Source organism: Gallinula chloropus (genome assembly GCF_964237585.1).
Source record: "Gallinula chloropus genome assembly, chromosome: 17".
Taxonomy (NCBI): Eukaryota; Metazoa; Chordata; class Aves; order Gruiformes; family Rallidae; genus Gallinula; species Gallinula chloropus.
The window spans coordinates 11,287,204-11,313,076 of record NC_140102.1 but is presented as its reverse complement, the minus strand read 5'-3'; the positions used below and the strand labels follow the sequence as shown (position 1 = coordinate 11,313,076).

General features: G+C 46.2%; 1 protein-coding gene across 2 annotated transcripts; it reads right to left on the bottom strand.

Annotated features, from left to right (window-relative positions):
- Nucleotides 1-643: 643 nt before the first annotated feature.
- On the bottom strand, nucleotides 644-25,873 carry PISD (phosphatidylserine decarboxylase). Of its 2 annotated transcripts, XM_084271981.1 has the most exons (8): nucleotides 25,809-25,873; nucleotides 22,255-22,349; nucleotides 18,053-18,228; nucleotides 4,539-4,775; nucleotides 4,277-4,415; nucleotides 3,308-3,454; nucleotides 2,014-2,174; nucleotides 644-1,690 (listed from the first exon to the last, which is right to left on the bottom strand). In XM_084271981.1, the coding sequence occupies exons 1-8, from the start codon at nucleotides 25,856-25,858 to the stop codon at nucleotides 1,466-1,468; spliced, it is 1,230 nt and encodes a 409-aa protein (XP_084128107.1). In that variant the 5' UTR covers nucleotides 25,859-25,873; the 3' UTR covers nucleotides 644-1,465. The 2 variants fall into 2 exon arrangements, with proteins under 2 accessions (XP_084128107.1, XP_084128108.1); XM_084271982.1 differs by lacking the exons at nucleotides 18,053-18,228; nucleotides 22,255-22,349; nucleotides 25,809-25,873 and adding exons at nucleotides 6,566-6,731; nucleotides 8,886-9,097.

The window sequence follows — 25,873 nt, the reverse complement described above, 5'->3', positions numbered from 1 at the left end:
ACACTCACTGCAGAAACTCTGCACAGCAACGCCAGTTCTAAATGTTTGAGTGCCTGGACTTGAGCTTTTGTTCTCTAAAAACAACAGCTCCAGTGCTCTGACTCCATTCCTTCTCTGCTTTGGCACTGGTTTTCCTCAGTGCCACATTCAGCATATTAGATTAAGTCTTTGTTACTTCGTGTTAAAAAGAGGCTCTAAAGTTCTGCTGCAGAATGAAGCTTCAGTTGTAGAGCTTTCAGCCCCCAGCACATTCCTAGTGTTAAATATGGGGGCAGAAATCAGAGCAGGTATGGGGTGTTTTATACCCTGAATAAGATGAACTCTGTGCCAGTCCATTATAGCAGGGCCAGGCTGGCACCTGGCAGGTTTCAAAGATCCAGAATATTTTTATACACAGTCAGTGCATACAGCATTTCACTCTGTGCAATAAAAAATGGTCCTGAAGTATCTGAAACTGTTCTGTAAGCAGAAGGATTAATTCTTCAGGAATTCAGGGGCAAAGCAATAGCAGAGATACACAGCAGAATGTAAAAATGTAGTTTGGCTGGTGTCTCATTGCATCACACAAAGACATTCCCTATGTTTTCTAACCCTTCAGCCAGGAGGTGAAGAAACTCTCATACAAACAAAATGTTAAGGCCCAGAAGAGTAAAATAAGCCCCTGGATTAGGACACACAAGCTTTGTCTGGTTTTCTTTTTTTTTTTTTAAAGAAAATCCCAAGATCACCAGCTTCATCATATGGAATGTAGACACAGTCTATTCAGGTTCAAAATACAGTGCAAAGTCCATTGTAAAGGGACAGTGTCAGGTAAAAGAATTAAAGTTGTCCTACAGTAGAAAACCCATCTGAGTGTAATTCAGTGTACTGATGCTGTCACATACATTTTGCTTAGTTCAGACTGTGAAGCCACAGGAGCCCCTGTAACTGTTTGGAGCTCTGTGCACTCACAGGCTGCCTTTCTAGAACAACTTCAGCAGTGTCTTAGAATAAAATAAATATGGGAACACATTCTTTTCTTTAATCAAGGTCTGAAAAAAGATATTGCAGAGATAAGGTACAGGTCTGACTCTCAATGTCCCTTTAAATACAGTTAAGTCTGTACCTCCACCCTTCCCCAGTGTACCTGCAGAGCCCAGGAAGGCTTAAAAGGGACATGCACGCTCAAAGAACAATGATCCTGTGGCACATTGAGGGGAGAACATGAAAGGCTACAGGCACAGGGTGGGACAGAAACCTCCTCAGTCAACATCTTTAAAGGCAGCTGTACCCCATACATACATGGCCATTCAAAATTCTTCCTGCACTCAGCAGCATGTAAATACAGACCGAATACTCTCAAGTTTAACATAGTAATGACATCTTCTGTCTTCCTCACCCAGGTCCTGCTGAGTGATAGAGACTTGTTACGTGAAACAGGGGTGTGTCAAGAGTCCCTTTGGATAGAAAACCTTGCAGAGAGTTTCTATAGAGAACCCAGTGCTTCTCCAAAGCGGATTTTCTGTCCGGCTTTGAGGTGGAATTTGAAGTCCTTGGGTGCCTCAAAGATTAGTACAATTGTAGAGCCTAAGTTAAATTCCCCCAAATGTTCTCCTTTCCTCATGGGGATTCCTTCCTTGTTGTTGTTAGAGATGAAGCTGAAGTCATTGTAGGAACCTTTAGAGTAGCACGGACTGTTGGTGTGCAAGTCCTGTACAGAGAAGGAAGGAACAGTTACTCAAGCATTCTGGTAGTCTCTCTACTCATTAGCACAGCTGTAGGCTGTGGATATCCAGGCATCCTCAGTGTAGGAACATACCTGCATTGCAAAAGTGCAATAGGATTACAGGGGAAAGAAAAAGTCTATACTGGAGATGACTCCTTTTAACTCAGCCACAGAACAGACTAAGTCAGTGTGAAACATCATCATTTTAGGGTAGTAAGAGACTTTTACATTTTTTTTTTCCTGATTTTCTGTTGTAATACTTCACCAACTCTCAGAACCAGAAAAGTGCCCACTACTGTTCTGCTCACCTGGTCAAAGTAGATGCGGATGGAGCCCACGTTTGTGGCTCCTACAGCTGTTAAAGAGAAGAAGCCGTGTTTCCAGTCACCCGTGAGGACAACCCGTTCGTTGTGGCAGAACAGTTCCTTGATCCAGCGAGCAACTCCAGGGTTCACAGACATCAGTGAGCCTGCAAGAGTGACATGTTCCAGCCACCGTGTCTGTTCTGCAGCAGCTGCACAATGCCATCTAAATGGTTAATCACCTCCTCAAGGGCCCTTAAGAGAGATGAGGGTATGGACAACTGCAGAGCTTGTCCCTGGTCTCAGCCCTGATAGATAACATTGGAAGAAGTCTTCTAATAAGTAGATAAGATCCATCTAACAAAAGGCTACAGACTCCTAAAAGGAAGCTGAAGAGACTTTTTACAGCTGAGGAGCAGGTTTCAGTGGTTAACTAACCAGTACATGAGAACAGACCCTTCCAGTTGTCTTTGCAAAATGCACAGAAGTGATTACTGAGACTGGCTGAAAACCAAGTAGTTACATAGCTAGAGCTGACCAGGAAATACTAATAATTGGTTTCAAAATAAACTTACAGAAGAACTCAAAGATTTACACCCCTACATAGTCCTTAAAATCATTTAGTAACGTATATTCACTCCACACACTTTAGGAAAAAGACATATCTCTCTGCCACACTGAACCTGATAGTAGCATTTCACTAAAACTCCTGTGCTTCACTCTGGCACTTGACAGATTTCTCAAACCTTATGGCAGGTCATCATGTCTCCCTCATGGTGTTTGAAACCAAATACAAACAGTGAGGTTTTTGCTAGATACCAAGTAGTAAAACATTTTTGTGATCTGCTGAACTACTGTGTGAAGGTCTGCAATGGAGGGGACAAAAGCATCTGATCCCAGCTCCAGTAGTATAACTCTTCAGCTGCATCTTCTTTGCTAAGCACAGGAAAAGGAGGCCAGAGCTTAGGCCACTCTCTGCTCTGAGCTGCAGAACTACCTGTGTGCTTCAGGGGCAAACCAAACAAACTGTGCTTGGTTGGGAACAAGTCAGGTCAGCAGGCAGCTCTTTCAAGAAAGCCAGCTGGCTTGAACAGTACAGCACTTTTCACCATTTGTGTGTCATTTGTTCTGGTAAACTGTACTACCATCACATCCATCACCATTTGCAACAAATCCCTTTTCTCCCATTATCTCTCTTGTGGCTGTATGACTGTTCTGCTGGGGTGTTTCACTGAGCAATGGCCACACCAGTGCTTCCCTGCACAGCTGCTCTGCACCTTTTCTAGGAACAGAAACCTACCTGGGAAGTGGCGTCGATGTGACACTCTCCAGTCAGTGGGCGAGTGGAAGCAGTGATAATCCCCTGGTGCAAGGTAGATTACACAATGATAGAGCTCGTTCCCCTCCTTTGTGACTAGTTGTTGCTGAAAAGAGTTACCATCTGGGACTGCAAAGAAACCAGGGAAAAGAAAGGGGTTAAAAAGAAAAGGGTTCATGTAGTCATCTACCCTAGCTGAGCGCTCTCTGTTAGAATCGGGGGGAACAGCAGAGGACTAAATCCAGTCCATGTGTATTGTAGGGGTGTTTTGTAGTCCCAACAATCTCCATGCTTTGTCCAGGAATCCTGTATTTCAAAGTGTTCTTTTCCCCTTTACAACAAAATTGCATCCTGTATTGTTTAAATAAAACTTGGAAATTCCTTAGTTTTGGATCCTTTGCCTTTCCCTGAACAGCACAGCAGACACTGAAATCCAGCAAAACGGGATTTTTTTCTTTAAAAGGGTAGCTTTAACAACAGAATTTGTGAAGTTTAATAAAATGCATTAGTCACACTTGTGCTTTTGTTGAAACTAACCCTACTGCTGGCAGAGCTCAGTCTTGCCAGTTTAGCAGAACATGTTTGCTTTCATCTGAACTCAGGGCCCTGGAGACTGTGCTGGAGGTGCAGCGGAGCAGTAACAGTGCAGGCCCTTAGAGCACAGGGCTTGAGTCTGTCTGGTTTCCAGGCAGCTTGTGCAAGTTTTGCTTGGGCACATCTCAGTCTGACAGCAGACTTGTGAGAGCACCAGATCTTGGAGTCAACTGCAATTGTCAATAACCATGTAAAAAGGAACCAAGGAATTGATGAACCCGGCAAGACAGCATAAAGCTGCTGGTGAGAAGCAGCACTACACCAGTGACAGGTTTATCCCCAAATAAATAAAAAAACCTCCTTTCTCTTGGTCTTTGAGAACACTGCAAGAGCAGAGCAGATAAATGCAGAACTCACCCTGGCTAAAATGCAGATCTTCAGCGCAGATGCGAGGTCCCAAGAAAGACTCCAGAGAGTAAGTGACCCCTTTTACTTGCTCCACTTCACAGTTTTTCACTTGTCCAAAATTAAGGATCTTTCCATCGGAGGGACTAATCTACAGCAAAGAGGAAAAAAACCCAAAGCCCACACATCAGGAATTCATTCATGCCTCATGCAGCAGATCTGCTCCTTTGGGGGCTGTGGGGAGGCGGTAAAGCCTTCCTTTCCTTTCACTCACCACACTGTGCAAGCAGCAGACTGGCCGCGCTTGCGGTTTCAGCTTCCTGCGGAAGAACTCGCTGAGGTTTCTGTAGTGATGCAGATCCTCCACAGCTGCCTCCTTCATGTTCACTCCAAAAGTCCAGATGTACAGGCTGTACACAGGCTTCCGGAGCCATGTAGGCAGCTCCACCTGGTTCAGGCGACCCCAGGCTCGGGAGAGCAGCCGAGTCGGTACCGATTTGTATAGAGCAACCTAGAGAGAGCAGAGTTGCACCACGTCATTCAGTTCCTCCTGCCAATGGCTTTTCCTTTACTTGTCCCCATGAAACAGAAAGGATCAAACTGGTCCTACTTAAGCCAGAAAACGCCACTTGCCTGCAGGCTGCAGCTCCACAGTGAAGTCACTGGGAACTGCCCAACGTGAGGCTTACAGGAAAGACCCCACACGCTTCACAGAGCAGAACACTCACTTAGTGAATAACCAGATTAAAATTGATTGAAAAATAATTTCTGTGATGAGATGCTTCTCAGATGCATCTACTAATGAGGGGGTTTTCCACATCCCCGTGTTGTACTGCTCTAATGATACTCATACAACTGAAGGAACATACCCATGTGGATGCAGCTACACCAGTATAAACTGACACCAGCCTTACTCCTGCTCTCACAACATCAAGAGTTGCTAATTGCAAGCCTATGAAGTGCCTTTATTCCTGTAGGAATACTCCTTTGGGCTTGCACCAAAGCACGAGTTTGGGTAACAAGAAAACCAAATGAAGCAGTGTTGGCAAGAGGAGTATGTTGTTGGATGTAACAGGACAGATGACTCTCTTCCTGTTGGCAGCTCCAGCAGGTAACTCTGCTGGGGGTTGTGGTACCGAGTTCAGCCAAACAGCTCATATGACTGTGCTGTAATCGGGGCTGCGGACAAAGGAGCTGAACCCTCTGAAACCAGTTTGGCCAAAGGAGGGATCTGCTGAATCTGGTACAATGTTTTTTGAACAGTGCAGCTCAGCTACATTTCACTCCCAACTAGAAGTTGGGCTTCTTTCTTTTTCTTAGTCATACTTTATTCTCACTGTTATCATATCCTTCATAATAAAGCCTTGCAGAGTACAGCAACAGACACAGACAGAAGCACAGGCTGGCAGGGAGCCTGTCTGTCCTGTCAGACACAGCAAATTCAGGTTTCACTCACAAATCACCACGCTGCATCGCACTGAAGAAGTGCTACTTCAGAGACAAAACACCAACCTAGTCTTACTTCAAATGAAACCTTCTAAATCAACAGCACACCTTAGATGATATAAGCTGAAATACTGAAGAAAAGGTGTTTTGCTGGTTTATTTGACCTGCTTTATACTTCTAAACACCATTTTGCTTGATTTTCCACAGACACCAAGAATATGCAGATATAACTGTAACATCACAAAACCCCCCTTTCTCTTCAAAAAGCCTGGTTTTCAAGTTGATGGGATCAAACAGAATCACTGCTCAGTGGCACAGGCACACGACTGGCAATTCTGTCAGTTTTCAACCAAAATATTTGTTTGGCCACTGCCTTCTGAAATGGCATGATTTGTGTGGAAAGTACCCACCTGCAAGGCTCCCTACACCCTGCTCTCTACAGGCAGAGCAGAGATTTCCTTATCATGAGGAACAAACCCTCTCTGTGAAAAATGACAGAAAACAAAAGACTCACTCAGGAGTCAGGAAAGGAAACCAGAGAAGCTGTTTGGTCTGCTGCATCCTAGCCCTGGTACTTTATGGTGACTGAATTAGTTCTATTGATTTTCCTGGGCAGACCTTTGACCTCAGAGGACAAAGAAATTCTCTGGTACTGAAAAAAAAATAAATCACCTGTCTGTGATGCAATTAGTCAACATATCTAAGAACAGCAAAAACTAAAGGGAAACACATGAAATGCATCTCTGCTTTCACATGGGTCAGCATCAGCCACCCATCTCCACCCAGCTGCTCCCAGCTCCCTGGGGTATAAACCAGCTACCACACACGAAGCGCAAGAGACCTGCGCACACTTACCCTGCTCATAGGCCTCCATCCCACTCTGGTCAAGGGCTTAAGAGCACCGAAAGGCAGAAGGTAATAGAGAATAGTCAGAGGCCAAGAACGGAGTTTCAGAGCAGGCCTAGACATACAGCTTAGCTGGCCCAACCTTCGCCTCAGGGCCAGCTGGGGAAATTGCAACCTGAAAGATTCATACACAACACAAGAGGGTCAGCCATCTCCGCTTCGGAACCACCAGCTTCTGAGAGCTGGGGATGATTCATTCCTGCTCATCTTCACTTAAACATTGATTCTGCAAGTCCTTAGACCTTTATTTTGGTCAGTTCTTCCCCTCCCCAAAGACCAGTTTACCTCAAAAAACAAACAAACAAAAAAGTCCACCCAAAACATGGTTTTCACTCTCCCAGGTCACATTTTGACACCCTCAAAAATTAAAGGCAAGATCAGGTGACATTTGAAAATAAAGTTCATCCAACTGGTTCATCCACCTAACCAAATAACAAGATACTTTACAGTGGAAATAACAGAGTGAAGGTGGTTCTCCAAATATCAGGAGGTTACACCCACAGAAAGCATTTCTTGTGACTGCTCCTGCTGTGGGACAGCCAAAGCAGACAGCAAAGCTTCTCCTGTGAGAGCTAGGAATCTCTGATATGGGACTTAAATATTGAACTGTATGGAAGGGCAATTTTAAGGTAAAGGCAGATACTCTGATCAAAGAAATCCTTGATACCTAATAAGTTAAGGGACCTCAGAAGGTTCAGGTGCCAAAGGCACCCTGACTAGATAGTGCCCCAAGTTACAGTTTGAATCAAATCTGCAGAGACCTGTTGGTCATTCACCAATTTGGTAAACAAGCACTTGTGAACCAACAGGACTGTCTCTCCCTCAGCTAATGAATACCATTTACAAATAACTGAGTCCAAAAGCCATCTTTCCAGGTCTTAACACCTTCACTGGGTACCCTCATTCTGAACAGAGAACATGTGGACAAAGCCACTATTGCTCATGCTGCAAGGTATTCTAGGTTCTGCAGCCCAATAACCAACTCCTTTTGCCCAAAACCCAACTGGTCACATGGATGCCCTGAGAGGAAACTCATTTTGTATAAATGGCCACGGGCAGAAGTTGAACTTTTGAGAGAAAAGCTGCTTGGCCCATTAGCAGAGGACATCATGGGCCTCAGCTCAGACACTTGTAGGAGGATGAGGAGCCCTTCAGGTCCCCATTTATTCTCTGGCTTCTTTCTACTCATGGAGAGACCATTTCCAAGGTCACATTATCAACTGCAAGTGTGCCTACCTGAGGGGAGAATATTCAAGTCTGCTGGGCACTGACTGCAATCCTGGCTGAGAGTTCTCCCCTGTGATGAAGGCAGTATGCCTGCAACCAGGGTAACAGCTACACACACACGCTGCCTCGCAGCGGTGCGCTCTGGCTGCTCTAACAGCCCTAACTGCACTATATGATATGAAGATTGAACTATAACATACCACACAGGTCTTTCCAGTGTGGAAAGGAGCTGGGAAGTTAAAATTTTCTTGCCACTGTGTTTTTTTTCAAAACTCAGATCAGAATTGAAATGCTGTGCAGGGGTACAACTGTCACCACTCTGGGGTGCAAGGTAGTGCTTTTGGAGCAGAGATTTTTTTTCCTGCAGTGAACAGAACTTTTTTCCTCCCAAGATTTAAGAAATAAAAACCAGAACGATTTCTGCAAGGGGAACCCCCTCCCCTCAAAAGAACCACCATAGAAGACCCTTGAGGAGATGAAGTGCTGTCTCAGCAGAGGTAAAGCCGGCTTCCACAGCAGGAGGTGGGCCTGACTCCACATGGGAGTAGGGAGGGACACTTTATGTCCTTCCCCCCACCCTTACCACCCTTTAAGCCTGCAGTCTGGAGGGGCAAGAACCGGGCTGCCAGCAGGAGTGCAGAGGTCCGGGTCCTGGCCCTGCTCCCCCTCCCGCTGCTCTCCCCCCCTTCACTGCAGTCGCTCACGGACCAATCCCCGCAGAGCTGCATCCTGGCAGCTCGCTGAGCCCTCGGGCTTCTCACTGCCTTGGCCTGGTTTCAGAGCAGTCCCTCGCTAATTTTTCCATTCCCCTACCGAGGGAGAGTCGAAAGGGAAGGAATGAAAGCCTCCTGGTTCCCCTTGTCAAATAACAGCGTGCCCTTCTCTGCCAATTCAATGCATAAGGAGCTTTATAGTAATTAGGCCAAACAAAAGCTTTGCAGATGGCCGTCTTCCCTTCTGCCCAGAAAGCCTCCCAACCCTTCCTCCCTCCTTCCCTCCCTCCAGTCACCATTCCTGCAAAGCAGAAAACACAGAACAGTACCTGAAACGAGTTCTCCTATTTGGTGTACCCCCGGCAGAGCCAGCCGGGCCTGGGCTCTCCAGTTGTGGGTGCTGGTCCCCGGCACAGCTGCTGCTGCCGCCGGTCCCTGAACGGAGCCTCCGGACATGAATTTTAACTTTGCGGAGGTTGTAGCAAGAGGGTGGAGGGTTAGATAAAGCTTTATAGCATCTCACCATTTCCCTGTGTGCAGATCTGGTCCCTGCAGGGTGTTTGACTGACACATCGTCAAGATGATGGTTGCTTGCAAGGCTCAGTCTTTTTTTCCTCTACCTCTCTTTGCTGCAGAGAGAAGACGACCCGGCGTCACAGTTCCCAATTCCCCCGCTCGCTTGTCTCTGGGTTGCCCCTCTGCTTCCAACTTGAATCTCTGCTAGGAGGGTCGCAGCTATTGCAAACAAACAGGCATTGTGTCATATTTCAACATCCCACTACAAAGTCGACTCTGCACAGGATAAAAACCAGCTGTCCGTATAAACAGTCCTTGCTGCCTCCTAGTCGGGGTGGCCATTGGAAACTCGACTCTCCAAAAAACACCCTGCAGTCTGGGGCTGCTGGGCAGCGATGCACTACAGGCAGATGATGCACCACAGGCAGACGAGCAGCCAGCTGGCCTCGCACAGCAAACCCCAGAGCCCGGCTGAATCTGAGGCTGGGAGGAGGAGGAGTGGGGCGGGGAAGAGGAGGAGATAATTCCCAGCTTCAACTCTGCAGTGCAGCAGCTGCCGCTGAAGGAGTTCTGGGCTGCTGGGCACCAAAAATCCTTCCCTGCTCTAACGTCTGGCTTGGAAAGACTGGCAGAAAGAACATCCTTCTATTCTACAACCCTTGCCAGACACCAGCATCCATCTCTGCAGTCTCTTTTCATCTCAAAAGACTCCCAAAGGGAGCAGGTAAAGGACATTCTTCTACAAATACTCAGGTACACAAGGAAATAAGCCAGTTTTAGGGCCCACTCCAGAAGCAGGTATGAAGCAGGTATCAAAGAAGTGTGAACATGTCTATTATGCACCTCTCAGTGCTGTCACAGTTTTTATGCTGGTAGAAAAGAAGCTGTTTGGGTTTTTTTTTTTAAAGACAAAAAGCTGCAGTATTTCTGTCTGAGCATTCTTTATCTACAGAGAAGGAGATTTCCCTCTTTGACCCTGCAGACCACATCTCCAACACAGATTTTCTGCATCTCCTGTTGGCTCGATTTGGGTTGAAACTGGACCCCTGCTTCAGGAAGTGGAAATCAGCTAGCTTCATCTCAGGACTAAACAAAACACCCAGATACGTAAGGAAATAAGCCACTTTAACAGGAAATATAAGTCTGGGTTTAAAAGAAAAAAAGAAGAAGTGAAATGCAAAAAAAAGAAGTCCTTGTCTCTAAAGCTCCCTGAACACCACTAAAGCCTTGTGCTTAACAGAATAGATCCAAGAGAGCACCAGTGCTCTGATGTGAGGAAAAGGGTTGTTTTGTACTAGGAGTAAGGCAGGGGAAAAGCCTGAATTGACTAGCTCATAGCACTCTGTTCAGGCCTTGAAGGAAAATACTCCAGCAAGAATCATGTATTTTGATTGGCATTCCACTCCAAATATTCCACATCTTGCTAGAAACGCCTCTGGGGTCCCTGCATGAGATTTTTTTGTTTTTCAGGGAGAAAACTGCTGCATGGTATGCCACGTCTGGAAGCTGTGGGACTTGTGTCTGTGTTAAGCTGAATCTTAACAATTGCATAGTAAAAAAAAATCATCCAATGAAAGACAGTAAATTTAGGATCAACTGAAAGCACTCAAAATATACTCCTTCCTCCCCCAGCCCTGTGCCAACGTTTTCTTTGCTTTCCCGTTTAAAAATACTGCTCAGTCTTTGGCTGGCACAAGAAACTCCTACACAAAACCGAAGCCATCTGTATAGTAGAGTTACCCACATCCCATCAAAACCCAAGTTAAAACAACAGGGAGCACAGGAGAGCCGTTTCTCTTGATTTGCCAGGAACATGAGAAATGACCAGCATTAAGTACTAAATTTTAAATAGAAACAAGCCAAATCGACAGGATGGTTTCAACAGGCACTTCATGGAATGAAAACTGTTTTCATGCTGAACACACAGCAGCAGAGGCTGGGCAGGAGCAGGCAGAGCACCCCAGCACACAGCCTGGCCTCCTGCCCAGCTCCCCCGCCAGACTGGCACCCCACGCCCAGGTCTTATCTTCCCTTTGAGGACCTTCACCTGTGCATGATGTTGCAGAGAGACACCAGAGCAAACAGAAGTGTCTTATCTACGTTTTCTTTAGCCCTCTTGCCTGAAGGGGCAAAACCCCACAGGCTCTTCCAGCAGAAATTCAATCTTACCCCCCATAACATTTTCAAGCAATTATTCTATTCCAGCCTGAACAAGGCTCATTCTGTGCAGGTGTGCAACAAGCCCAACAGCTCACCTGCTCCCTAAAAAAACAAATGGACATGGAAATTAAAAAAAAAAAAACAACCAAAACACCCAACCCTGAGTTTACCTACTTTCCATGGGGAAAGGGACAAGAACTGCTGATCAACCAGCTCACTAAGGAACTTGTGTAATAGCATCTCACTAGATGGACTTATTGAGATACAGGCAGTGCCACAAAGCCTGTGTCATTAGCTTAGGCTATAGAATCTTCTGACTGTTGGTTTGTAGGAGGGTGGGCATCAGTACCAGACTCCCCCATCTGCCTAAAATCAGCCAGCTTCCATGTTATGTAAATAAAAGCAGCAGTTACCAGCAGGTATAAATCCCTAGAGAATTATTATCTATTAAAGAACTGCTAATCTGCCAGCTATGCAACACTGTTCTGCTCTGTCAGCTCAAGTAAGTGTCAAATCCAGTGACCCCGTTTAATTACTTGTCATTATTGCCTCAAGCCCTTCCCTTAAGTTTAAAAAAAACCCAACCCAACAACAAAATCAAAACAGCAAGACATCTGCCAGAAAGACTAACGTGCAACTGAACTTCAAACCCACAGTCTCAGCTTTAAATCGTAAGCATGAGGTCAGCATGAATCATCAGGCTTGGAATGCTCGAAGCCCTCTGGTCACACTTTCTATGGCAACAGAACCGCTGTGTTTTAAAAAATGCACCTTATGCATCCAAACGCTGAATTCTGTTTCAGTGCCAGCAAAAATAAGGCCATGCAACCAGGGGAGAGGTACTCAGAGACCGTTTACTAAAGGCTCCATTCCTTTCCCAGCAGCATCTGTTTAACTTCAGACACATAATCCCTGCTCCCACCCAGCCACCTCCAGAGCCAGCCCAGCAAGAGCCACCCTGGATGCTCCCCAGCCAGCCAGGAGCTCCTGAGCACAACAGACCCGCTCTCCTGCTGCTGGGGAAACCCAAGGCCATGTGATGTGGAAGTGGTGCGGTCACTTCCAGCTCGGCCGGAGGAGACTTGGCCAACTGCCACTTTCTGCACTTCACTGGTGCTGGCTGAGGAGACTTACCCTGCCCTGCCTTACCCACCCATCATTTCACAGAGTCTTGACTTTTCACATGAAGGGACCCTTTCTAAATTTCCCCCTTCATTTATTAAGGGGACACTATTTATAGTTCTCCTTTAATTTTCCATCGCTGCTCTAGCTGCATTCTATAAAGGGTGAGGGAAAGCTGTGTTTTAAGCTAGCTGTAAAAGGCTGGGCGGTTTTTTAAACCTAACCCCAAACTCTGGGCACGGGGCCGGTTACATACTCCCCAAGGGCTCTTCTGTGAAGCAAGGAAAAAAAGTTGTATTTACTTTTGCAAAGCGGCGTGACAACTGGTGGCGCCTTCACACACGGTACTGTTTTACTGAGCTGCAGTAACACTTGCCGCTGCCTTATTTTAAAGAAACCACGTGTTGTAGCTTAAGGTACCCGTAACGCGACTGTTTCTGGGGGATCTCTAACGGAAGCACGAACCACGTTACATCCTCTCCCCAAGCTGAGACGGCGGAAGCCGAACAAAGCTGCCGGGGGCTGCCGGCCGCCCCTGCCTTCCCGGGCGCTGCCGCGGGGCAGTCAGCCCATCACGGGACTCCGGCCGCTGGTAACTCTGGGCCGAGGCTGATGCCGTTTAAATCCCCTAAGCGATTACTCACGAGTCCAGACTTTGGAGCATCGCTGCTAGAACTCCCAACAAGCCCGAGACCATCCCCTCGGTCGCCAGAGCTCCCGCATCTGCCCCGCAAGCCCCGAGCTCTCTTACCTGATGCCGGCCGGCAGCGCCAGCGGCCGAGCGTGGCCGCCTCCTCCTCCCCGGCTCGGGGCGTTCACCGGCCGGAGCGCGATGCTCGCCCGCCTTGTAAAGCAGTTTCAGACACGCGAACAAAGCCCCGGATCGCAGAGCCCAGGACCGCGGCTCTCCCGCCCCCGGACACCCGCCGTGCCCGGGCCGGCGGCGGGGGGAGGCTCCGGTCGAACTCCCCGCGCCCCTTCTCCGACGGGGCGAACCCCGCCCGCGCTCCCTCCCTGGCAGGTCCCCACCTACCTCCGGGCGGTCGCGGCCCGGCCGGGCAGGGGACAGCTCCGGCCCGCAGCCGCCCCGCGCTCCCGCTCGCTGCCCGCCGGCACCGGCCGCTCCTCGCCTTAAGGAAGCGGCGCGGGGCAGGCGGCCCACCCCCGCCTCGCGTCCCAGCCACTGGCGCCCCGAGGCGGCTGGCTCCCCGCAGGGCCCCGGCCCCCTCCGGAGGAGGAGCCAGGGCAAAAGAAACGAAAAGAGAAACCGGCGTGGACCGGAACACGGCGGCACCACCGTCTGGCCCGGCCGCACCCCGGCACGGGGCGGGGGCCCGCAGGAGGCACCCCCAGGTTGCCAGGCTGGGCAGCCAGCCGCTGCCAGAGAACAAGGAGGTCTCTTCATCACCGCTTCTGCCCAGGAGCCACTGGCCAAGGCAGCAGGGTACGCGACCGTGCCAGGGAACGGCGGGCGCGCTACATCCCTGTCCCTCGCCCAGCTGCCCGGGAGACTGCGCTGCCCACCGCGGCCCCTGGTGCGTTAGCACAGGCTGACACAGCATTCGCAGCCAGAGCAGGAAAGTAAGTACCCTGCAGCCTCCTAAAGTGCTCCTGAGACACACAGAGAAGTCGCTCCATAATCCCAGCAAGATGCTGAGGACGCTGTGCAAGACAGAACAGACCACCCGCTGCTCAGGGTAAAAACCCCACTGGTTGTATTTACTCAGTTCAATTTTCCAAGACAGCTGAGAAAAACACTTACACTGCCACACCCTGCACACATTTTGATGTTGAAATGTCACCCCTTTTAAGCTTTTTTTGTCACATCTGTCACCTGCATCGGGCCACTCTACAATAAATTATTTTGCAATTACATGTTTGCCCAAATAAAGCTCCAAACATCAGCCCACGGGAGCAGGAACGAAGAATAAGAGACCAATCAACTGCAGATTATAGATCATTCTTCCAAAATTGGATTAAAAAGTAACCAGAGAAATTTTTTTCCATTATTAGCTCTTTCCTGAGCTTGATACACACCTCTTCCCATAATACTAAAAGTCTGTCCCCTCTGGGCCAAGAAAAGCATCAGATTCTGTACTGTAATGCCAAAACCAGCACCCAGTATCCTCTCTCATATATATGAGCAGTTCTTAATAGGAAAAACTGTGTTGTTCTTCCCCCAATCCCAAACCTTACCAAGATCCCAAACCCATGCACGAGCACTTCCTGACTGAATTAAGCTGGTTTTGAAAACTGTGGCCCATAACAGTGAACTGAGGTTCGCACAGAAGAGAACTGTGTATTAATCTGTCATCAGTGCTATCAGATGTCCCTACAGCTCACTTCCCCTAAAGGCTCACCGTGTTTTCCTGGTGCATGTCTCGCCAACAAACACTGCTTTTTGCTTACACAAAACTCAACAAACCGCGGAAGCAAAGGACAGCTACAAGAAGTTCCTCTCTCTAGAGAAAAACTTGTTCATCTGGTCACCCCGTTCATCCAAACCCTTTGGTCAAGGTTTCCCTGAGTAATTCTGCCATCCTGTACCAGCACCCAGGTGAGCAGCAGCTAAATGCCTCCATTAGCATACGAATGACATGTTATGCATGCAGATCCCAGCCAGGAAATGTTCTGTGACAGCAAGGATTTGAAACAGTAAGCTTCCATCCATCTGATAAACATCTACCTGTCTCCCTCCAAGCCCTCTGCTTTGCCTCATCTAATTAAAAGCAAGCTGATCCTCCCCGGTATTCACAGTAGGAGACACACTAAGGCGTTAATCAGCTCAAGCTATTAGCTCCATAATGTCTCTAAGAAAATTACAGTTAAGAAAAGATCTGTGCTAAAGAAACAATAATTTTATCTTTCCCTGTGGGAAAGCTTAAGGGATGTTTGATTTGAACAGATTCGCTCGTGTCCCCACTGCCCCCCTCCCCTTTCTTTCTGAAGCCGGAGCAAAGCCAAGCCCTGCAGAAGCACCTGCCTTTCAACTCAGTCAGCACCTACACACACTGCTGTGGTGAATCCGGTACACAGCTCTGCAACAGGGAGAGATTCCCTGCTCACATCCCATGATGATGATGATCACCTATTTCATCTCTCCTGCTCAGGAGCCAGGGGCTCCCAGTGAGAGCAGTTTCTTGTGCTGTAGCATTCTTTCACAGCCTGTTCAATCACTCTGGGTTTCTTTTTGCCCATGTAAAGCCTTACTCTGCTCTAAAGCCAGAAGGACATCACTTTCCACCTGCCCAGTGTGCTTCCAGGGATGCAAAAAACCAGAATGGAAAACGATAGGTCAGCAACAAAGACACTCTACTTCCCAATAAAAAGGAACAATGCAGCTCTTATTTTCCTGAATCCTTGATTGTTTGGAATGTTTCTTGCAATGTCTGAACACAGTTTCTCTTTTTCATTGTAACTGTCAAGCTTGCTTTCCCTCCCACAGAAGGATTCAACAGAACTCGAGTAAAACTGGAAGGACTAGGAACCTTTGTTAGTGGCTTCTACCATTACCTGCTGCATGCAGGGTCCTGCTTAACAGTTTGAAAGTCTTTGTGTGATTCTCCATTGCAAAAATCAAACCCTGTAGAGCTGTTTCATCAAAAGCAGCATTTGTAGGAACACCAAACAAACCAGCATATCAGCATAACAGATTACTCAATTTCATACCTAGAAGTCTGAACAATAACGAATCACACTTGGTTTTGAGTATCAAAACTGAACTGACATTGCATTTTAAAATAACAACTCCACTGACACCATTTTTTTTAATCAGAACCTAAAACCTGTCTGAAACAAGCTTCAGCAGGACAAGAACATGCAGAAGACTGATTCACAAACAAATTCCTCAGGAGCTATCACAGCCCTGGCTGTCAGCAGCTGGACTGGCTGGATCGTATCTGATTTGGGTCACAATTTAGGGATTCCAGCCCAGTCCCCCCACAGGCACGTGGCCAAGCAGCTCACACAGGGCAGCTCAGGAATGCAAAGAAAGGGGATGCTAAAGGTCATACTGAAGCATCTCCTACACAATCCTACAATCCCTGAATGTTTAACTCCTTGCCTTCAGAAAAGGCACTGAAGCAGGCACTCACCTGGTTGTTTTGAAGAATCCCACACGTACATTAAACTAGTAGCACAGTTTTACAATACACTTCATATTTCAAAGGAGATACAGCAGTTATAGGAAGTCATGAAGTATTTGTTACTTCAGTGCTGCAGGGGATACTTGACCTATGAATCTGGTATTATTGTGGACTTGCAGCATGTATTTCTAAAACTCTCTGGAATCCAGAAGGAAAGCACAACAAATCCCCCAGGATCAGCAAAAGCCATTACACATCTAGGTGTAACCAAGAAAAAAGCTCTTGCTGCATATTCACCAAGAAAGTGAGTAGATTGTTATTAACTAAGTATTAATTCAGTTTTAGCTTCCTTGTAATTTACATAGGGCATGAATGCATCGAGAAAGTGAGGTGTGCAAAGCAGCACAGATTGAGCAGCTAGTGAGAAAATAAACCCTACAACTATTGCACAAACCCCCAAAACCTCAACACTGAGCTTTTAAAAATATTCTATGTCATTCTAGTCTCTCCTATTTTGATTGATGTATTTAATTCTGTAAATTGCATAATATGCTGAATTTGACCCCTTGCAATGCAAGGTGGAGAAAACGGATTGGACTCAGCAGAGCCCCAGCTCTGTCTGTTACTGCAGATGCTCTTGCCTTGTGCTCTGAGGAGCACAGGTAGGCAGCAGGTTGAAGATGAGTCTGCATCATGCCTTGCCAGTGATGAAGGCCAACAGCACAGAGGAGCAGAAGCCATGTGAAGGTCATTCCTTTTTATTCTGTGCATGTTAGTCCACATCTGAAGTACCGTGTCCAGTTTTCTAGGATCAAGAGAGATGCTGATAGACTTGAGCACCCTGGTCTAGGGGAGGGGGCTGGAACCAGGTGATCTTTAAGCTTCTTTCCAGCCCAAACCATTTTAGGAGTCTATTCTATGCAGGGCCAGGAGGATGGTCAAAGGGTTGCAGCACATGGCCTGTGAGGATGGCCTAAGGGCACTGGGCTTGTTTAGGCTGAAGAAGACTTAGGAGGGACCTAACAAAAGCCTTCCAACATCCATGAAGAGGTTACTGAGAGGATGAAACCGGGCTCTTTACTGAGGGAGATGTAAACAACTGCCATAAATTGAAACAAGGAAGGTTCTAACTGGATACAGGAATGTATTTTTCACTATAAGGATAATTAAAGACTGGAACAGGCTGCACAGAGACACAGTGGAATCTCTGTCCTTTGAAATTTCTAAGGCACAAGTGGACAAAGCTCTGAGCAACCTGGTCTGAATCCAGTGCTGGCCATGCTTTATGCAAGAAGTTGGACTACATGACTTCTATGTGAACGATTCAAAGCTTACCAGACATCATTAACTATGTCCTCTGCTTCCAATTTGACAAGCATTTAAAAAAAATAAACTGCCAGCTGTACTAAAAGATGGAGGAGACACCAGCAGTCCTTAATGTTTCATTACATTGACTCCAGCCAAAAGGAGTTACTTAAGTGACAGGAACTTTACTTCCATCATTTGTCAAAAGCACATTGGCAGCAGAGGACGAATTAAACATTCCCTTGGAATGAAGGCAAAGGAGCTGCATATCAAACGTGGCAGAAGCAAAGTTGTCCCAAATTTCTTACCTCCCACTCGCTTGCAAGCTTCACAGGCACCTCTATGCCCCTCTTCTCCAGCTGCTCCAACTTGTAGTCCTCATACTTTCTGTATCCAGCATATCCCCCACCCGTAGCCACCAGGACATGGAAGGGGCGCAGGCGGAAGACTTGTCCTACTGGAGCAGTATGAAGCTTCTTCCTGTCTGTAAGGGAGAAAAAGCAGACTTCAGGAGAGAGAACAACTACACAGTCAAGAAAAAGCTCTTCTGTGCAGTGAGGGGTGCCAGCTAGGTGATGAAAATGCCATCAGAAATCTATGGCTCTGAAAGTACGTAAAGATGCTCCTAAGCACTCCAGTTATGGCAGCTTACCAAGTTACTGGAACTCAGCTGACAAACACTAACTGGTCATCTGTGTTGTTAACCTCATCCCATTTGCCTCCATCCCTCCAACTACCAAGCTCCCCCAGAAGCCAAGCCTTGAGTGCCATCTGTGGCACACAAGCATACAGCAGTATCACTGAGCAACAGGACAGCAGCACAGGGCTATTGCAGCAGTGGGAAGTATCTCCTCTTCAGAAAAAAACAAGTATGCTCAGGCATAACGGGCTAAGCATTAGACTGTGCTGCTCCCAGCTGTACACTACAGTCAGTCTGAAGGTTCTCAACAAGCAGAAGTCACCACAACAGAGAAAATGCCCAAAGGAATTATTTCTCAGGGATACTGATTGGAGTCATTTCCACAACAGTCATTAACATGGATGAGCTGGAATCAAAAACAATGGACTGTATCTTGTTCCATCTATGTCAGGCTTAGGGTGCGACTATGAAAAGATGCATTAACAAGCAAAAGAATCCAGTAAACACTGAAACTATTTCTAGGCACCAACAGAGACAAAGCTTAATGGTTTAGCAATCTGAAAAGCTTTAGTTCCGACTAGAAGAGCGATTAGAAGCATTCAGTTATTCTTCATCCATGATGCTACAAAAAAGCACCAGTAAAATTAAGTCTTGCTCACATTGTGCTCTACCAAAACGTTTGCTCATTTATTTCCTACAGATCAAAAGATAGGTCTTAATATATATCATAATATGAAAAAGCTTTATTCTTACTGGGGAAAAACCCCACAGACAAACAAGGCAGCCACTGCAGTTACATTTAAGATTCTAGAAAATATTCTACCCTAAAGAACACTCAAGGATAGGGATCATTTAGAACAGCTAAATGTTTATAAAGTCTTATATTTATTTTGGATGTAAAAAGACTCCAGCCTTTTCAATTTTGCATCACTATTTCAAAAGAAATGTCTGTACAGAGACCAACAATACCCTTAGTCCTAAAGCCCTTAACTCACTTCCCACCACATCTTTGGTTTTGAGCAAAGCTGGTCAGCTCTTTTATCAGAGCGTAACAAACTTCCAAACCAAAACCCCTCAACTCTTTCTGGTCTGCATCCAGGGAGAGGCTGTTTCTGCCTCAAGAGCCTCTATTGATTACACTGATGAGAACAGTTCTCTTCCTGTGCTAGAGATGAAACTACTGGTGTTCTACAAGCCACAGCAAACACCATTTACTCTGTTGATAAATGATTTGAAGCGCTGACTTTTCCCCCCATCCCCAGCATTAACACAACAGCACTTCTGTACTGGCATCCAAAACATGGTCACTGGCAAAGACATCCAATGTGTTCTTGTTAAGCTTTTGTCTTTCTTTCCCCCTGACAAGAGTAAAATAGCACAAATTTACAGATTCCAAACCAGAAAGATTAGTTACCAATTCTGGCAACACTACCACGTTCAGGCAGTTGGCACCCTTGAGGGGGTTTCAGATGAACATCATGTTCTCTAAGGATACTGCCACTACTGCAGTGTTCTGCCAGGCAGCATGGGAATGGGATGAAAGCTTATGTCTGGACACATGAACCAGCAGAAACAAGTCCAGGACAAGAGGAAAGAGGTGTAGGACTTTTTAACACACTTACTTCTAGATGCTTTGAATCCTAAATCTGAACTCCTTACAGATAAGGCTAACCACCTTCAGATTTCTCTTAAACACTGAGTATATTCAGCAAATGAGAGTAAGAAGAAAGTAACAATTTCCTTCTCTGGAACAGATGAAAGACTCATTCCTTCAGAGATATTAAAAAGCACTGGATGAGAAAACAAACTGCATAATCACAGGCATGTTCTAGTCTATGCAGTCAGATGCAATCATATAAATGTTGCTTTGTTACTCTGACCAAATCAAGAATTTCTTCTAGAAAAGGATAGACAGAGGAGGCTGTTATAAGGGGTAGAGATAAAACTAAAGATGAGTTATTTTCTCTTCCTACTTTGCAAGTCATCTAGATTTAAACCCAAATCAGAATCTGCAATATCAATGGGTTAGAAAATGGCTGGCTAAACAGCTAATTTGTTCAAAACTCAGAGCTAGCTTAAAATGACCTTTTCTTCCACGCGATGAATACTTTTGCATTCTGCATGAGCTCAGCTTTCTAGCTGAGATTTTTTTTTCCCCTGTAAGGACTAACTTTGGTTTCTAGACAACAGAGAGCTGTTGTTTCTGTTCATCTGTGTAAGCATATTTTTCAGCAATGAAATCCCCATATATGACATGCCAGAAAAGGATTTGGACTGGCAGGTTAACCCAAAGAAACAGTTACAGAAAATGGAATCAATACCTCAGCTGGCAAGGAAACAAAAACTGAAGGCTGTATGCAGGTGTTACTCTAATATATGACAATGTACATGCTACAGGTTTACAAACATATATTTATTAAAAGCAAACAATAATATTTGACCTTTGCAGCCTTACCTAGCTAGAGCAAATCCAAGTGCAAACACCATTTTAACCATCCTAAACATTTCACATAAACCTACTTTGATTTCCTGATGAAAATTACAAGTAGAAATTGAAATACCAACGGGTATTTATACCTTTCTTACAGGCCTGTTAAACTGCCCAGGTCTGATTTCCTCAGACTTCTCACAGCAGACAGCTGATAACAGGCTGCACTACAAAGCAGGTAACACACTTGAACATTTTTGAAGAAACTCTCACCTGGTACATGCTATTACTTTCTTATCCCTTACATATGAAGCTTGACATTGCCCTTCTCTGCCAGTCACTTCACATCTAACATTATCTCACTGGCTTTCACGGTGATAACCAGTATTGGTTGTAGCTGTCAGGCTCGTTATTCATGACTGTTATTACACAGATCTCTTTGCCAACTTCCACAGGCTCTTCGTTCACATCACCTTCATGACATTGTCCAGCAAAAAAACACAAGCTTGCCTGTCCTGCTGCTCAGCTGAAACACTCCAGAGCAACAGAAGACTTTGAAATTATTGCAGGACACATGAAACCATTAAACTGATATTAAAAAGAGCTTCAAATTTTAACCTTATGGAGAATAATACAATGTAGGTGCAAGAAGTACATGAACTACTGGCTCAGCAAGTTCATGAAAGTAATTTTTTTAATATAAAACCACTGTCATAACATGCATCTCTTAAACTGTACTGTGGCTTTAAAAAAGTAACTCTTCAACTGCAGACCCCCCAGAAAACTACATAATGTGAAGTTAATTAACAACAAACATATGGTTAATGGGTATTAATTTGCTATATATCTTCACTAGAAAAATGTGTTTGAAATGAAAGCTGCAGGTAGAGATGCTTGTCCCCAGAGTTCTCCTGCCTGTCGCCCCTGCCCTGTGACTCGTATCACAGTCTGATTAAAACTGCTTTATAAAATATTGTCTCTGCAAGGCTCCTCATACCTATAAAATCTTTGTAGAAGAGATGATACTTCTAAAAGAACAGAGAAGCTTCCAACCACTGCTAGGGAAGCTATTTGTCTAAAATGCTCCTCTTGTTAAAGGTCATTATTTCTGGTGTGTTTGCTGTTTTTCTTTTATTACTACAGCATTTGCTACCTAAGCATTCCAAAATAGCTGAGAAACTATGAATAACACTACAGAAGAAATAAGTAAATACAGTAAATAGGCTTCCTTTACTCTCTGGAAAACAAAACACCAAAGGAGTAGAGCATAATTTGCAAGCTTGTGTCTGTGGAAACACAGTGAATTGAACAGGTGTGTGATGCTGGACTCCCACTTCTGTTTTCACCTCAAGAACTTCATATTCACCAGTACGTGACTGTAATTTGCCTGGTTTTGAGTAAACTTGAATTTAAAAACACAGTAGATACAAGCCTTAACTTACCACTGAAAAATGTCCTTGAAGGTGGCTGCTTCCACAGGACACCAGGTCTAACACACAGGTTCTCATGTAGAAGGACGTTACAGCTACTCAGCAAACTGAAAATACAACCAACAAGAAAGAGCTGCTTAAGTACAAATGTTTAATAATGCAAACAGAAGCAGTTCAGTGTGTAGAGAATCAGAAGTTGGATAACCTAGAGGGAAAAAGTCTTCTCAAAGTATCATTTCTTTCTGGAGGGTTTAAAAAAAAAAACCCCTCAAACAACAAAAACCTCCAAACCAATCAACCAACCAACTGCTCCTGCAGATACCTACTGATGCTTCTATTTTATCTTATTCTTACAAAACACTGACACACGTTCCTCTTGTGATTAATTCTACTGTAACGATGGCACTCTTCTGAAGAGTATTGTCTCTTGGCAATAGTCTTTTTCAGGCAACTAGATATGTGATGCTATTTATCATATCTTGGCTTGTTTGGAGTTCTAAAGTGTTTGTGATTATGAATAGAACCTCAGTCTTTTTTAAAAAAGCAAGATACTATCATGTAATTTCAGTTTATGCTCTGTCCCAGCCTACATATTTAGTAATCTGTTACTTCTTATTTCTAAAATAAGTCATTCTAGAACCAATGACAGTTACACTTTCTGTATCAGCTTCCTGTTTAAGACAGACAATTATACCCAACAGCATGCCAACAGCCCCTTTAAGGTCAGTAAATAACTTGCATGTTGCCAGGAAAACAACATTAAAACAAGATTTCTCTACTTACAGGGAAAGTACACAGCACAAGCATCATTATCTACTGTAAAACACAGCTAACGTGTATTTACCTCCACCTAAATTAATCCAGCCAGGCTCATCAAAACAAGCTCTGCCTGCAAATGTAATGGTAAACTTTATAATGATATAATGATCGTTTAGCACCTGGGATTATTCCATCCCCAGCAGGCTGATACAGAGCTGTGTCCTTCAGGAACCTCCTACAACACCAACTACCTTAAGGCACGCTCATGAATGGAGTTTATGTGTCTCCTTCCTCACCATGCTGATGTCAGGGGAGGAGTACATAGAATTGTTATGGATTCTATCAAGAAGTAATGTCATTTATTACACCAAATGGTACAGCTGAGAAAGTAGAGAGGCTGCCAGGCACAGAAGCTCTTCTTTAGAATTTGTCTTACCACTCTGGATGGTGGTGAACTGTAACTCCAAGTGGTTCTGCCACTCTGAAAACACCTAAACCAGCCTCATAACTGTGCAATGCAGGGAAAAGGTTCAACATGGATTTTTCACGTGTTTAATATACAATATTTCACGTTTCTAATAAATCTGAAAAAGATCTATCCATCCATCCAAGAACTATTCCTGTGCAAAGCATGTATACAAAGCATGTTTAAACAAAGTCCTTGAAGGCAGCACAGCAATTCCACATCCCACTGTTAGAGAACACCAGGGCCCCAAGCCAGGGCAGGAGAGGGGCAGTGCCCTCACACCAGCAGTCATGGTTCCTCTGGAAGAACCAGGTCTGGCAGGTCTTTGTGCAACCTGCCCATTCCTGGGATGTAAGTGCTACAGCTGGGATGTCTTCATTCAGCCCTCTGACCTTTCATCTGCTCTTGATCAGATATACACAGAGTACAGAATTACTTCATTAACTTACAAGCTACTGCATCATTTAGGGTGATTCAATTCCAGGAAGTGATTATGTAGAATTTTAAGAATTAATTTCAGGTGTCTACTGAGTTACATACTGACATTATTTCCTTGTTTAGAAAAAGAGTCTACAAAGAGCACATTTCTTGTCTAGAAATCACACAATGGTACTAGCAGACACTTGCTAACTATGTTTTTATGGTAGTCAAGGGCAAGCTGCTACAGTTTTCTCTCACCCTCGTAACAGTGTCAGTAACTCTACCCTTCAGCTTCATGGTCTCTGTTAAAGCCACTGTATTAACCCAAAGGCAACAGGACAGTCCCTCCCCAAAACACAGATTCCTGTAATCAGGTGCTAAACATGTCACACTGCTGCATCACCTCCCAGGTGATTATTTCCTTAGTAAGACAGAAAAAGCATCCCACGCTGCTGCAGAACCTGTATGTTTTACATAGCAACATGATGTAACTTTATCATGAACAATGAGGTCAGCTGACCCACTCGGGTCTTACACCAGACCTACGCTAATTTGTGGTATTACAAGGCCTGCTTTACAACATATTAAAACACCTGGGATGAAAGGAGTACTTGCCCATCAGTAAACTGGGAGCGTGTCTGCTACTTCTAAATAAAGAAACTGTCCAGTTAGCATCAGGCTTAAATCCACCAAGAAAGTTTTAGAACCATAAACAATTTAAATAATTTAAAATATTAAAACTTAGGTGCAGCCTAAAGCATTAATATTCTCAAGATGTGTAGCAAGTCTCCATGCTTAATGGCCTTAAAAAAAAGTATTAAGAAGCATAGCCAGACCAAACTAGCTGTGTTGGCTTCACAGGAGCATCCACCCTGCCGAGGTAGGGCAGGGCATGGCCTCAGGACTTGGTACTTCACCAAGATCATGATCACAGAGGAAACCTTTAAGCGCAGACAGACCCATGGCTCTTGCCAAAACTGGTTCTGATGTTCAAGATGAGAAAACCCATCCCCTCCTTACTCTGCAACCTGTCTGAAAGTAGGTAAAGATGCCAAAAGAAGGTAGCTCGCTGCCAGCTCCACCTTCGCCGCTCCTGACCTTGATGGGTACAAGCGTGTAGAACGCTGTCCGCCTGCCGGTGCCACACGACTGGGGGTTCTCGGGGCGGGAACTGCCGGGATCCCGTGGTAACTTCAGCCACCCAGGACGAGGGACGTCGGCCCGGTGCCAGGCACCCCGGCCGGCCTGTGCTGGGACGCTCTGCGCACGGGGCCCGGCCCCTCGCACCGGCTGCTTTCTCCAGGTTTCGCGAGCAAGGACTGAGCGAGGGGGTGGCGTGTTCTCAGCCGGATTTCTGCCCTGGCAACGGGGCTCTCAGGCCCGCTCCGCTGCTGAGAAACACACGCCTTAACGCAGTACCGCCGGTAAAGGGCTGCCGGTCCCCGGAGGTGCTTCTCCTCAGCGCGGCCCTGCCCGGGGCTTACATAACCCTGCACCCAAGGGGCCGGTTTCTGCCCAACAGACGCCGGCAGCTGCAGGCCACGGAATCGAATTAAACGAGATACGGCTTTTCTCCCCTAAAACACACACAGCCTGCACCTTCCGCCCCAGCCCGCTGAGCGAGGGCGACGCTCCTTGCACATGCCCGGGGCTGAGGCACCGGCCACAACCGCACCCTCACCCCGCAGGGAAACGCCGGCGAACGAGGCGGCTGGAGAGGCGGGAGCGGCCGCGGTCCCCGGCCCGGGGGAGGCTGACCCACCGTCCGGCTCCTCCTCACGCCCGCCGGGTTGCCGGCTGTCAAGACAGCGGCCGCCGCTTCTCCCCCAGCTGCGCCAGGCCCGGACAGCACTGGGTCCACAGGGCCCCGGCCCCCTGGCCGCCGTGCAGCGCGGCGCCATCCCGCCTGCCGTGCCCGTACCTGCTCCGCCGCAACGCAGCCATGCCACCCCGCGCCACGGCCGCCGCCATCTTCCCGCACCGCCG